The sequence below is a fragment of the Bombus terrestris genome, chromosome 8, assembly GCF_910591885.1.
Source record: "Bombus terrestris chromosome 8, iyBomTerr1.2, whole genome shotgun sequence".
Classification (NCBI taxonomy): Eukaryota; Metazoa; Arthropoda; class Insecta; order Hymenoptera; family Apidae; genus Bombus; species Bombus terrestris.
In genome coordinates this window covers 8,076,204-8,091,316 of record NC_063276.1, presented here as the reverse complement: position 1 = coordinate 8,091,316, position 15,113 = coordinate 8,076,204, and the positions used below count along the sequence as shown (strand labels likewise).

General features: G+C 33.3%; 2 protein-coding genes across 3 annotated transcripts in view; both read left to right on the top strand.

The window, feature by feature from the left end:
* The first annotated feature begins 93 nt into the window (after positions 1–93).
* On the top strand, positions 94–5,515 carry LOC100650042. Its single transcript, XM_048407938.1, has 11 exons — positions 94–754; positions 1,722–2,106; positions 2,645–2,737; positions 2,864–2,945; positions 3,016–3,187; positions 3,726–3,807; positions 3,887–4,000; positions 4,088–4,247; positions 4,631–4,855; positions 5,104–5,173; positions 5,252–5,515. Exons 1-11 carry the CDS (start codon positions 578–580, stop codon positions 5,318–5,320), a joined length of 1,629 nt encoding a protein of 542 aa, XP_048263895.1. The 5' UTR covers positions 94–577; the 3' UTR covers positions 5,321–5,515.
* Positions 5,516–6,028: 513 nt separating this feature from the next.
* The window catches only part of LOC100645050 (tyrosine-protein kinase transmembrane receptor Ror), a 347,662-nt gene continuing 338,577 nt past the window's right edge, over positions 6,029–15,113 (top strand). Inside the window, exon 1 of one of the 2 annotated variants that reach the window (XM_012311290.3) lies at positions 6,029–7,064. In XM_012311290.3, the coding sequence (XP_012166680.1) occupies positions 6,992–7,064 (73 nt within the window). In that variant the 5' untranslated portion in view covers positions 6,029–6,991. The remainder of the gene's footprint in view (positions 7,065–15,113) is intronic. The other variant, XM_003397255.4, reaches the window with a different exon arrangement.

The window sequence follows — 15,113 nt, the reverse complement described above, 5'->3', positions numbered from 1 at the left end:
GTTTTTAATCTTTCCCTAATATTTTAACTTTTTCCATGATGTTATAAAAACCGGGATGAGTTATATGGATATGTATACTTACAATTAGTTGTGTATAAAATAGTTCACCAATTTTTATACAATGTAAAGATGAATTGTAATATAAACACGCCTAAGTACGAAAAGAAAACGGAGTTCTCAATCTTCATTTGATCGAAGACAAAATCGAAGCTATTATACCTATTAAACGTTTGTACTCTTAAAATTATTCACAATTTACAACTCATTAATCTGAAGACAGTCGCATAACAAACGAGAGGAAGCCGTGACGAAATGATTAGGGAATACTCAAGGGATCGGCATAAATTTTCCAAGGGAAGATCGTACTAATCGGGATTTACCGATTGGATTATGAAATCATGCTTTCTATGGTTCTTTCCGGTATTTATTGCAACTATTCTCGTTAATATAGGAAGGTATATAAACATAAACACCAACATCATACTTGTTTTATTTAAAGTTCAATTGTACAATTAGAAGAATGTTATTATTAATTAATTATATGAAACTGAGATTATAACATTTCATTTAAAAATATATGCTTCATCTCGTTACTGTTGCGAATGTTAGGGTGATGGGTGTTAATACTTTCAAACATGAACAAAACATTGGCACGGTATTATTTGAGAAAAGTGATACAGCTAAACATTGTTGGAGCACAGAGGAATTTATTATCTTAAATAGTCGACGAATGTTTCAAGATCTCTTACCAAAGGTACGGCTCTCCTTAACCTAGTTCTGCTAGTTATGAATCACCAAAATTGTATTCTTTTATCCTATACAGTTTATTTTAACATAAAATATTCCAAACATCATTATTGCTTTTTTGCATATTTTTTATTTCCTTCATAATATGTTGTGTGTTTGTGATCTTTTCATTTTTGGTGTACCAATAAATTTTTAATAAAGGAAATAATGATACTTCAATCAAATACGTATATTTTATAACATATATATAATTCATATTATTATTCAATAAATCTCTAAAATGTATTTTTTCATATGCAACTAATAATAAATTACCTTCTTTTTTTAAATAAAATTTATTTACTATCATCTGTACATATACGTTAAACATAATAAAAATGCTCAAATTAAAAATGAATTACTAACGGACAATTCTGTATTTAAACAAGAAGATATGAAGCAGTGTTATCTTAAATAATGATAGAAATTTATTCGTGACCAACAGATAATTTTTCTCTGAACAGAATCATTATTCAAAAATAAATCTCGGAAGTTCGTTATTCTTGAAAGGTTGCCCAACTTTGTTAGGTATAATATCGGGTTATACTCGTGGTACAGATTATAGTTCCAACCTAAGTAAGACAAATCGCATCGAAATTTAAGTTTAAAAATATTGTAATAATGTTTAGTTTTAGCAATAGCTTAAGCTTCAATGTTTCAATGAAGACTACTAAATATAAATTATGTTTCAATAATTCACTCTTAATATGGTATTATAGCGATAAATAGTTGAGGACTGTTTAAATATCAACAAAAATATCGCAAAACGATAAAGTGTTAACACCGCAAATAGCTTCAATGTATCATCTTTCCATCAAACGTATCATCCTATCCACTTTAAAAAAAAGCTTGAAATCGTTCCATCATCGATTCCTCTTCAAAAAAATATCCATGTGTCTATACCGTTCCCATCTATGGTTACTCTGATTCTCCAGGTGAAAGTTCTAAATTATGAGAACGATCGGTACATCGCGCTGCTGATGGATTACTTTCACATTTGTCTGGAAAACGTGCGTAAGCTGTCGATAGGAAAAACGAAGCACCTGATGCTAAAAGCCCTGGCGGACACGATGGGCGGCTACTTGCAGGTTTACATTTTGCCCCTCACCAAACACTCCTATTACGCGGGCAACGTAAAGTACCGAAATGCTAGAAAACTATTCGAACTGTACGAACAGCTGAAAGTTTTTTTACGAAGCAACGGAGCTGGTTGGCTAAATCCTTCGAAGAAGATAAAACAGACGAAGATTCAAGCGATAGTGATCACATCGCCGAAATCGTCGTCGGTTGCGTGCGACGGGGTTATTACTTACTCTGCATGTAAGAATATGATTATTAGCTTTCGTAAAGTATTCATGAGCATTTTAAGCAATTCGATAGTGATTGTTTCAATCGAAAGTTTGGAGAAAATAGTTTTGTTTGTAGATGGAATGAAGTAGATTGCTAGGATACTGTAATGGGTTTATTTGGTACTAATTTGGAGGCAAGTTTCATAGATACAAGTGTTGAAATGGTGTGAGAGATGGCAGTGCTATGTACCAACATTAATCGTGTGTGTATAAGTTTAAAAAGTTTGGAGGAACATAATTATTCCGTTATTAAAATTGAATTTTGGATTTATGAATCGGGATGTGAATATAACGTAATTAACAAAATTTATGGGCTTGTATCGAAATGTGTAAATAATGATATGTATGATGACAGTAACTGTGTCAGTAAATGATATATACTGTAGATAGTGTAATGATAATGATAATAGTAACATTATTCTTAGCTATTATGTATCTAAAGTTCAAACAATTTTTAAGCTAATTTCTATGCAATAATCAGTTTGATATAATTATTATTTATTTATTAGCTTCGATCGCTAACAGACGAGAGACGAAACGTTTCACGTTCAAGCAGAAAAAGAGGCATATTCCGAAGCACAAAATTAAAAGTACAAATCCGAGTGAGTTCATCAGAATTAATATAAAAACTAAATACTTGCTAAGTATAATGTATCCCTAATTTTAATAAACAATCCAATACTAAAAAGATGATATTTGTTTAAATATAATATTATCATTATTTGAAGGGCACAAAGATGAATCTGATCGAGACAACGAATCAATTATCATCCCTCTTCCTTTCCTGGACGACGATACACAGCCAAATAGGTATTGACAATTTGAACCATTTCCTTCCATTGCCAATATTAACGATATTAAAATAGAATTTTTTCTTCAGTATCGCGTTACCTTTTAAGAAGAACACCTTGCAGTCTTTATACAGTGAACGATCGACTTTTGCATTGGTCAAATATTACATAGCTAGCGTGAAGTGCATCGTCTCGAAATCGAAAGAAAAAGCTGAGCTGGAGGCCTTTAATCGGGAGTTTTACGATTGGCTGCAGCAATCCGTACGTTGTGAGTCGCTGTGATCGAAAGTGGCAATCTTCCTTACATATATAAATATAATATATACTTAATATACTTATACTATATATAAATATATACTATATATAAATACTTAAGGGAATTGTTCAATTGCAATCAAGAAACCTTTTCCTAGCAAAACATTTTATAACCATCATTAAACAATGGTATAAATGGTTAAACGATATTTTTTAACATATTTCATGCAATATCATATTGTTTAAGGTTTCTCAGATTGCATGTTATTTTGTGCAATTCAGATTAGTAATGCTGTTCTATAAAATTGATTGTTTTGAACGATGTTTGTCCGAAATTCTTTAACTTAATACAGCACTGAGCTGCATTGCATACAGAACGTCTACATATAATTAGGTTTCGTTTCTTTAATTATGCTTATTAAAATGTAAATTTTCATAAATATTTACAGCCTATCAATCAGTGTTTTAATAATTAAGGTTTATTTGATTTTACATTGCTCAAACTTGAGCAACAACCATTAGACGACTCTCATCGTCTTTTCAGGTGCAACGACACCTTGATGATGAGAAATGGTACCCGGCGTTCGGCGGTGTATTGAGGGTGATCGCCTCGTTGGAGGAAGCAGGTACGTTGCTCGATTCTTTTCCTTATTAGCAATTTTCCAGCGCTGGATGTTTCCTATAACCCACGTTTTTTCATGTCAGGCGCGGGAACCGGTCCCACGAAGGGAGCAAAAAGCGGAACGTATGAGATTATGCCCAAAACAGGCATGCAACAAACTATTGAGCCAGAGGAAGCCGTGTCACCTCTGTACAAAGGTGACGAGAGAAAGCAGCACTTCAATCGCCGTCGAATTTTTCTAACTTCTGCTTTCTAACGTTGTCTCGTTCCTTCCTTCGTTCTAGAAGAGGAAACGGGAGTCCCACTAGGAACGACCGAATTGATATCGATTGCAGTGGTGAGCGCGTTACTAGTGTGGTTGCTGGTGGGCTTGAGCTTGGTCTGCTACAGATTCCTTACGAAACACTCGGACGAGTGCATCTCATATGAACCACAGGATCCTCCGTATGTTTTAATAAACATTTTTTATGGGGAAAAATTATTTTCGGTAAAAAATATACTGAATAATATTTTACATATTTTACAACGGAGGAATTTTATTAAAATGCAATGTTATAATATGCGAAGAGACGTGATAAATGATATTCCTCGCTGTTTACAGAAGAACAATTTTAAAATGCAATATGTTCTCAAACAATTTCACATCAAAATGTTTTATAGTGGTTTGAGATTAAAAGAAAATCAAAGCGATAAAAAGCAAATACAATGATTTTTTGATGAATTTTTCCATAGATTTTAAAATTCTATTAAAATTTGCTTTTTCCAATTTAGTGATATTACACATACAACGGTTTTTTAAAAGAAAATTTCCTATTTTTCTAATTTAGAGTTGCTGTTTTGTACGAAAATAAAGAATACTGTCAACCTGATACGTGTCCAACACAATCACCTCGTAAGAGTTTGCTGGAAAGAATTAAGGATTATTGGAAGAACAGGTTTGGTAAATGTCATGGAGGTTGTCAAGATCGTATGGACGAGGAACGTTGTTTAGCCGCAATTAGTTATACTAGCAAAGACACGATCGACGTTAGTCATAGTAGCAGAAGTTATCAGTAAGTATTTCAGTAGTATAAGTAGTAGTATAAGTATCAGTAAGTAAGAAAATCAATTTCCTGCGATTAATTTATTATTCTCAAAGATTTATGTGTTGTAATAAGTAAATTTAAAATAATGACTGGATAATTATTTCGTAGATCATTTGATTTTTCTCTGCTTGTTATAAAGATTAATGGCAAAACTAAAACAGGTTCTAAAAAGTTATTTAAGCCTTAAACAATTATATCTTTTATTATTTTCTCAGGAAAAGGAAAATAAACAAATCGGTTTCAGCGATGTTATCGTGTCATCGAAAAGAGCATGTGCCCATCAGAGTACGTAATTTCGATTATTCAAATTGTTATTAATTACATGGACGAGATATAACTGTAAATTCAATTGAATTTTTGTAGAAAGTTTGTTATAGTTCGGATGGCTCGTTAACCACGAATACGGAGAGTCCGGAGAGCAAACCCAGATAATAAAAGGTTACAAGTTTTCATTTATTTTTTAATATATCCCTTTTTAGTATGTACGACGTAATAAATACAGTCAATTACAAATAAAATCACCTTTCTAATTATTGCTATCTAAGTATAATAATTCTTAAATACGTTATATAATAACTAGGTATTTTTATCCCTTTGATAGTGTAATAAAGTTGTAATGTTATGATAGTGTGAATGAACGATTTAGAAAATAATTATTTCTTTATCGTTACAAGACTTTATATTTCAAATATCGGAAAAATACGTAATTTAATGTAAGAATACGTCCATTTAAACAAAAATTTAAGATATTTTTAATGATTTTCTCAATAAAATTTCAAAAAATTTCTAACTTTTGGTAGCAACATACGATTTATCATGTTTTTTTTTCGTGACCTTTATACATTTATTGCCCCCCAAAATTATTAAACATACATTAAAAAAATTTTTTCATCTCGAATCCCCGTCAAGAATGACAAGGTGGCCAGTCCGTTATCGTAGGGGACGCGAGACGGCAGTTTTAATTTTATTATAACCGCGTTCTGCAGAGGCGGCTAGCAGTCGATTGCACTTTGTTATGCCGGCCGCGTACGTGCGGATTGCATTCAATGAATGCACGTTCCCGAAGCGTGCAGCCGACGAGCCACGCGCTGCAACTTGTTGCAACCGGGCCGCGGAGTCGAATGCCGGCGTCTCCTGGTTTATCAAACGCGTCGCAACAGCAGCGCCATCTGGCCTTGGAAGCGTGTCGAGTCTCGGCCACGGCGATCAGGACAGTCAGTGTCGCGCGATACGTTTAAGGGTAAAGGTATTTTGCGTTGTCCTCTCGATATACTTTCGATCGTGTACTGTCATAAGTGCTTCGAATCGGTAAACATTCCATATTAAATGTGATATAATTGAACTTCGTTACACGCTTTCTTATTCACGTTTGATAATACTCGTTGTCGAACGAATCAAACAAAAACTAAATTGTGTTCGCATATTTCATTCGTTCGTGAAGACACGTGTGTTACGGTTACTTTTGATTCAACTGTCCCTTTGTTTTTACTCGGTTATTTGACTAAAAATCGAACTCTAACGTTCATAGTGGTGGAAAACATTACTGTAAAAAATAAGAGTTAATTAACAAACATTGGTGAGATTTCGGCGCGAATTCGCGTTCCTTTATCTAAATTTTCATAGAAACGCGAATTGGAACGTTCCGCTTGTTCAAACGATCTATTGGTTAATTTCAAATAGATCGAATTCGCTGAAAGGTGAAGCTCGTGCGATTTGTTGAATCGACTGTTTGAAATTCTTGAACTGAGTTTTCTAGTCGTGTTAGACGATCGTTTTATTTGATAAATCGAGTAAATAAATCTTTGTCGATCGAGGAATACGACGCTTTAGAATTTCGTACGTGTAAACAAAACAATTCGAGCTTGACTTTGTTATCGGTTTCGCGGGACAAATTTTTTTGGTAGTTCTCCTGAATTTGAATTCGTGAGAAAAGAGTGTGAGAATACTTCGTAGTTGATACAATTCATGAATTGATTCGTGTAACTATACGATTGGGACTAGTTTAGATTTGTGAACAATGTGCACTGCGGATAGATTCTCGACTGGCGTTTCGCGCGTCCGTAATTGACTGTGGTGTCGTGGTGTGCTCTCCTCTTTAAGGACATGATGGGACGACGAAGCTGCAGTAAACTGTGCCTACTGTTCGTCGTGTTACTCCTCGCCGCCGTTTTGAAAGGTGAGTGACGTTTTTCTTCAGTTTCTTATTTGAAAAGCTTACTTCGTTGAAAGATTCATGTATTCAACGTGACATTCGAGGTTTTGAGAATTAGATGATTTGAAGGCCATGGAGAGGAAACATGATAAATTACACTTCTTGCATTTTTAGAAAAGCAGTTTTTTTGTTAAAATTTAACACATCAATTCCATATTACCGAACTGTTTTTTTACTTCGTTTAGGGATTATCTTAGAAGAAATGCGTTATTACCTATATGAATATTTTAAAACTAAAATATCAGTTATCACTAGATTGCGAACCTTTATGTATTTACAATAAATTTAACAGTATAGAGAACGCAGATAATGCATGAAAATGTATAAAATATTCAAAATAAAACGACCAGTGTGATATTTAGCGAATGAAACGAATATATATATAGATTCTATTTTTTTAGTTGCATTTATAGAAATATGAAATTGCATAAATATCCACGGTCTAATTAGCATAATATTAATTATGCTGTTTATTTTATCTAAAGCTTTAACCAACTTTTAAAAGGTACTACATAAAAAGTCATTTTGCTTTTCAACTCAGTTTTACTGAAATATCCACTTTTAATCAACAAGCGATATAAAAATTAGGAAATCAATGAATGTAGACTTATTGTGGGTACTAGTGTAATCTTCATTTGTAGAGTGATATGTAGCGAACACGTTTAGGATGAATAGGTTGAATAATTCTTATTAATTCTATTTATTGACGGTGTATTTCATTTTTTATTTATGATATTGGAAATGAAAAATATATACAAAAATAATTTTATTTTGACCGAATTCGTTTCATTAACCCGTTAACGATCAAGGTTATGTTAATGCAACATTTCATTTGCAAATTTTTTCTATCAGTTTCTCTGTATTTGTATTACTTGATATTAAAATATTTTTTTTAAATTATAAACTAACTTTACATACATAACATGTACTTATCATGTTTGTCCTATAATCTTCTATTAATATAATTATTTAACATAAAAGAAAATATCAGAATCAAAATTATTTTAATGTTAATGTCAAATAAAGATTAATCGTTGAAAAATGTCTAGAATATCCAAGGTTTATTATTATTACGAAGTATACGTAAAAGATACGTTTCATTTTTTCCGGGGATCGAATTTCATTGAGAGAGTATGAAGGACATCTGAATAGGAATGATATATTTTCTTAATGTAAATAGAAAAAGTTTCGAAGGCATATGGTACACGGCCACGATGATTGTACCTTTTTCACAAAGTGATCGTGAAACGTGATGTTTACATTGGTACGACCATATACAAAAAGTGACGAAGAACGCAATAAGGAAGGGAATTCAAAACACATATTTATCCAGGCTGTATTTGTATCGAGGGCACCACAATACAGCCTGGATTCTATTGTTTTTTGCATCTGCCTGAATACCAACGTCATTGTTTTCTTCGCTAATGAATAAAACCAGGAATTTGTTTCTTTTTTGTAGTTATTGTATATCGCGTTCAATTTCTGCTTTATTAGCTTGTGGAAATAATCAAAGCCATTTTCGCTCCGTCAACAATTTTTATTATTCGTCTGTTGAATTAATAATTATTAAAAAGTTGGATTAACAAGGTATTACGCAATTGAACTTATTATTATATTGATATTTTGTTGCTATTTTATGTTTTAGAGGTAGGATCGCGTTAGTTATTATTATGTTATATAGATAATAAATCCACACTTCTCGGAGCAGAAAAACCTTTATTGCACACACTTAGAAGGGTCACAAACGAATGAAAGAAAAAAGGCAAGAGAGGTCCTAAAACTATTGATCAGGTCTATCGACCGTGTCTAGGAATAACTTCTAGTTACTCCTTTTGTAACTAGCCGTCAGCATATAGATGGCGAGCGAGAACTCACGTTGTTATTTTCAACATATTTTTTATTTTTCATCCCACATGACCAAGAAATGGACTTCACGCAATCCTTGTCTTACAATTCTATCTTAACCTTTCTCTCCTCTCATTCTCATTCTTATTTTTTCTTATTTTCTATTTCTCAACTATGTATACATACTTCTAATAATATTATTTATTGTTAGTACCACAGGTAGGGAAGGGGTAGCCTTAAAAGCACCAAGAAACACGTGAAAGGTTTTAGATTAGAAACAGAAAATTTTATATTAATTTATTAATTGTGAAATAGTTAAGTGCTTATAATAAATTTCTGGAATAAAAGTACTGGATTTCCAATCATCTTGCCATACTTGTTTTGGTTATAGAATTTTTTTTTTTTATTTATTAGAATATTTACAATCAATTCTCGTTGAGAATTTTCAGTAACTTCATTTGGCGTGATACAATGACATGGCTTATAATAGTTTTATATTGTTGGTTCTAGTAGAATCTAAGGATTTAATCTAGAAGGTATTTTCTTTTTTTCTGCGGATCTGGTCCGTCGTGAGGTTATAGAATAACGCGAGAAATCAATTTATGTAAAACAAGCGAATTTTTTTTAAGCTTTTTTTAAAATCTGTTGCAATTCTTTAATTTCTGCTAGAGTAGGGTAAGGATGAGATTATGATAATTCAATTAGTTCCATAATACGTATAATCATGCGTGTAAAATTAGGATCATCGTGATTATTTCGACAATTTATTATAAGTTTATTTATAAAATTTGAATTATTCAAAGGATATTAAATAACGTTGCGATATTCATCTACCTAGTTCGCAATTGATTAAACTTATTTTCTACGACAACTTTGTAATCAGATTGTATTTAATACACGTTTAATATATTCTGGGAAATGTAACAATTATGAGGATTTTAGTAAATTATTAGGTCATCTGACATAAGGACTTGTAGCCTTTCTGATTGTGAGAACTGAATTTACAATGAACAATTCAGTTACCATTCATAACAGTAACACTCTTCGCTCTAGAAGTTCTATGAATAGAGGATAAGAAAAGGTAGGTTATTGTAGGAAATAAAGAAAATTATTAGTAGCTATATTAATGATTAATGGATGAATTATTTTTCATTATTAATTCAAATAAATATAAGGCATTTTTGTTTGCTCAAAACCCATACTTTAGCCACGAAAAAAGTAACACTAGGTCAGTGATTTTTATTAATAAGTAACTATTAACACAAATTACATAAATAATTCAATTTCTTCGTTGCTTTGGTATATCTCAATTTATTCCAACAACGAGACGCGCAACATCGATATACACAGAATTTGGAAATTTCCATCGTAAATGTTCCATTCAAACGTTTTTGCTCTTGCAAACAGAACAGAAAACCTGGTATTTTATCTCACAAACCGACAATATACCGTGGCAACACTTTTTGACTAAATCGAATTTACAAACCATGCATATCTAACGAATCCAAAGAGGTTCAGGGGAAAAAAGGTGAAGGAAAAAAGAGCAGAATATTTACGTCTCCTCGAAAATAAACACCAATACGTGGCACGAAACGCGAGTTCTCGCATTTCCTGGCTGCATGACCGTTTTTCACCCGTAGAAAAAAGTAAAAAGGAGGAAGGACGAGGTGGAAGAAGAGGAAGGGGAAAGGCAAAGCTTGCGTCGAAATTCGAATGGAAAAACGTCGACAGGGGGTTCATTTCGCTCTGGCCATCGTTTCGAATCCCATTCCGAACTCGGATCTCATTCTGGACATGCGTGATCCGGATTAGAAACATCCGATTCCTCTGTTTTAGATTACCCGGGTCGTTTTGTCGCATGCAAAAGTTGGAAATCGAAGATGAGCCAGCAAGATATCATGTAAATTTTCCCCCGTTTTCATATTTCGATAATCTCTTTTCCTTTTGTTTCTGGCGAATAATTTTAGAAGAAATTGAACGGCCATGGTGGTAGAAAAACTCTAGTTTCGTTTTTATTCTGTTTCTCCTTATTTTTCCCATATTTGCAAGGCCGAATATTTAGACAAATAGTTAAAGGGAAGCGCTTCGACGGAGTTTGAGAGGACAGGTGGTAGAAAAACTTTGGAAATTTTATTTTTCTTCCTTCCTATTCTTTTTCATATATTTTTTATAGTTGTATGAGTGAATATTTCAGCGAATAGTTAACATGAAAAAATATTGTAATAGACGGAGTCTGTGAAGGAAAAGACGATAGAAAAATTTGAAAAATTTTAGTTATTCTTGCTTTTATCCTACTCGTGTTTTCCTTCGATATTTCAAACGGTGAATATCCAGACAAATGGTTAAAATTCAACAATATTGTATATAAATACAATTTTAGACAAAATCATTTCCCTATTCATAAACTTGCCATTGTACATTCCCACTTTGTACAGTCAGCTCTCCTTCAACTATCGTCCACGCAGATCCAACCTTCTTCTTTATGCTAATCTGAAGTACCTGTACATCAATATGAAGTTGATTTCTCACACACGATATGTATCATGCACAGGTAAGAGGAGAAGCGGAAAGATTTGCATACATCGATGGTTGTTCCTTTATAGCGGCACGTGTAACGGAAAATATCAAGAGTGGCCACTTTAGACTTACATTGTGCTTTATAAACATTCAACAAGTGGCAACGGGTCCATCGACTTGTGGAACTTCTCAGTTCGCCGAGTGTTCCTTTTAAAATCGATCGAACTGCATAAGTATTTCTCCGCGGGACGAACTTTCGCTGTTTAGCTTGCCACCATTAAATGGGATTCTTTCCAAGTACTACTGGCTCGCACCACCGTGAAATCGATGGCGAATCAGCATCGTGCCAACGGAATACACCCCTGAATTTTGTTGAATGTTTTACCACCGCCAACTTCTCATGTTAATCCACGATGTTGGACTTTTAAGACGGTTGGGAGAACTGGTTGAACGAGATTTAATTCGGTGCAAGCATTATGATGTATTTGGTTGCTTGTTTCTGTTTTGTTTGAGGTGAAAGTTTAAGATGACACACAGTGGCTAAACTAGTGCAGATACGTGAACAAAGTAAAGATATTGGTACTCTAGAGATCATTTAAAATCTAATCAATTTAAATCTAATGGATTTAAAATTTCCATACGTGTTGTAAGTCTAATGTATTGGATTGGCAACTAAGTGATTGCGTATTTTAAATAAGAAGGAAAATTCAATATTTTTGCTTAAAAATATAACTTTATTCAATTAGGTATTGTCCGTTTTTGTCGATCACCTTTTGCCATCTTTCAGGCAGTGCCATAATTCCATGTTCGTAAAACTTCTGATTTTTGCCAGCAAAAAGCTAAATTAAATGTGATTTTACATCATCAACGTTATTAAAAATTTTATCGCTTAAGGAGTTCTGCATGGAACAAAATAAATGGTAATCTGAATGCGCAAGGTCAGGACTATATGGTGGATGTAACAACACATCCCAAACTAGTTCCAATAATTTTTGGCGAGTAATCAAAGATGTGTGGAGCTTTGCATTATCATGCTAGGAAACAACGCCCTTACGATTTGCCAATTCAGGCTTTTCTTGACCTGCATCGCTCAGTTTGGCGAGTTGTTGAACGTACACGTTTGAATTAATCGTTTGGTTTCTTGGTAAAAGTTCAAAGTACAAAATTCCTTCATAATTCCACCAAACTGACAGCATAATCTTTTTTTGCTGAATCTCAGCTTTTGGTGTCGTCTGGGCTGGTTTATCTTGCGTCACCCACGATCTTTTCTGATTAACGCTGTTATAAACAATCCACTTTTGGTCACCAGTAATCAGTCGTTTCAGAAATGGACCAATTTAGTTGCGTTTCAGAAGCGAATCGCAGATGCTAATGAATTTCCTTAAGCTGATAAGGGACCCATAAATCGAGTTTCTTCACATAGCCAAGCTGTTTTAATTGTTTTAATGCATGTATGCGATACATTCAGCTTCTCTTCAATCTCACGTTGTGCTATGACAATTTGAATCAATAATGGTCTTGATATGGGTCTTATCAACTTCAACTGGATGGCCAGATCGCTGAGCATTTTTCAGTGAAAAATCAGCAGAACGAAATTTGGCAAACCAATTTTGACACTGCCTTTCTTTCAAGACTTCACTCTCATATACGGCACATAACTTATGCGCTTGCGATGCGTTCTTGCCTTTTCGGAAATAATACAATAAAATATGTCTGAAATGCGCTTCTTGTTCTTCTATTTTTAAATTGGGATAAAAACAAAATTAAATAATTAATCGATAGAATTTTTTTACTAAATTAAAGGTGGAAACAAGAAACAAACAACAAGAAAACAATGTAGGTTAGGCGTTTTGAACACGTTGACAAAACAAAAGAATGTGCTAAGGCTACCTATTGACAAAATCCGCAATCACCTAGTTGCCAAACTAATAATTTCGTTAAATACAGTTAGATTATTGTTTTATCTTTAGATATATTTCCATGTATTTGTATATGTACATTTTTGTATTCTCGCTAGGTTTTCTAATTATATTTGAATGTTAATATTAGCATAACGATGAGGGATCACGAGAAGGAGATTGAAAGTAAAAATGGCGTTTGGTTGCAAGTATAAATATAAGGCAGTTAGAGAGAAATTAATCTTAAGGTTAGCCCGATATACAAACCGATATACGATGTGGTGTGGAGGGACGAATGAGTGAATTTTTCTAAACCAAGTCCATTTTATGGCCTGCTAGGGGCTAAAATTGCAACATATTATCACGTTGACTGCCGCGCGTGTTTTCAATGAAATCTCCTTCAGGCCACGAGTGCCGCTGTACTAAACGTACTTTGCTAGGTACTCCCACCAACATTTTAGATAATTTAAAATCTCTGCCCTCATTAGTTAGAATGTCGAAAAGAAAAATGGAAAATTTATTTCTTAGTGAGTGAAATAGCAGTGAAAAAGAAAGCTTTTACGAGGCTTACAGAAATTCGGATAGTAGCGATGAGGAAGAAATCAGTTTTCCTAGAAATAGAAATATAAATAGAATTACATCGCCTGATTCTGATTCGGATATTGATAAGTGCAATCGTAGTGATACTGAATGTAATGAAGATACTGTTGACGAGATTTTACAAGAATTGGTTATTGAGGAAGAAAGAAGAACTGATGATACCGAGGAAAGTACAATTCAATTTGGTGAATGGAATGAATTTAGTGGTCGGCAGAAGTCAGTTCCTTTTCCCGAGACAGACCGCGTCATTAGGCAATTACCTGGCGATGTCAATCCATATGATGTGTTTCAGCTGTTCGTTGATGACGAAATAATAAACTTACTTCTATCGGAAAATTGTAACAAGGAAGGATGTAAATATTAGAAGATTTAGAGAATTATTAGTTGAAAAATTATTAGGCTTGTCTGAAAATACAAAAAATCCTTGTCTTCGACGGAATTAGCATAATATCGCCGTTCGGAAAAATGATTCAGGAAGAAGCATTAGACGCGCATGCAAACTACGTTATGCAGATATTGACGTCGAACGGACCGATCAAGGACACGGGAGAATTTAAAGAAAGCAACAACTTATTGTCCAAATTATCCCAAACTCAGCTTTGTATAGAATGCTTCAAAGTTTTAGATTCTAAATAATTTTTTTAATAAGTCATTTTTGTATTACTTTTATAATAATTCAATATCTTTTCAAATACCTACAACGATCCTTCGCAAGTAATCAAATAAGCGTCACCCGAATACGGGTGATGCGACCATATCACAAACTTTGCTGTCACCCGAATAGGGTGACGTGACCATATCATAAACTTTGCTGTCACCCGAATATGGGTGACACGACAGTCAACGTGTTATTATTATTATTATTATTATTTTGATTATTAAGGTTAAATGATGTATTCACCTATAAACTCATTATAAATTGCTCTAACAAAATATTAATCAAAAGATTGACTTTTTAAGCAAATATTTAATCAAATATCGATCAAATATTAGAACGTTTATAGATTTTCGTTACTATGTTTGTATGACTTGTCAGAGCTTAAAATATATAGATTAAAAATAAAATAATATTGATGGAAACGTCGCTTAATAAATCCTTACTATCCATCTATTGTAGATCGTTCAGTTTGGTCGTTGTGTGACAGTTTGTTTA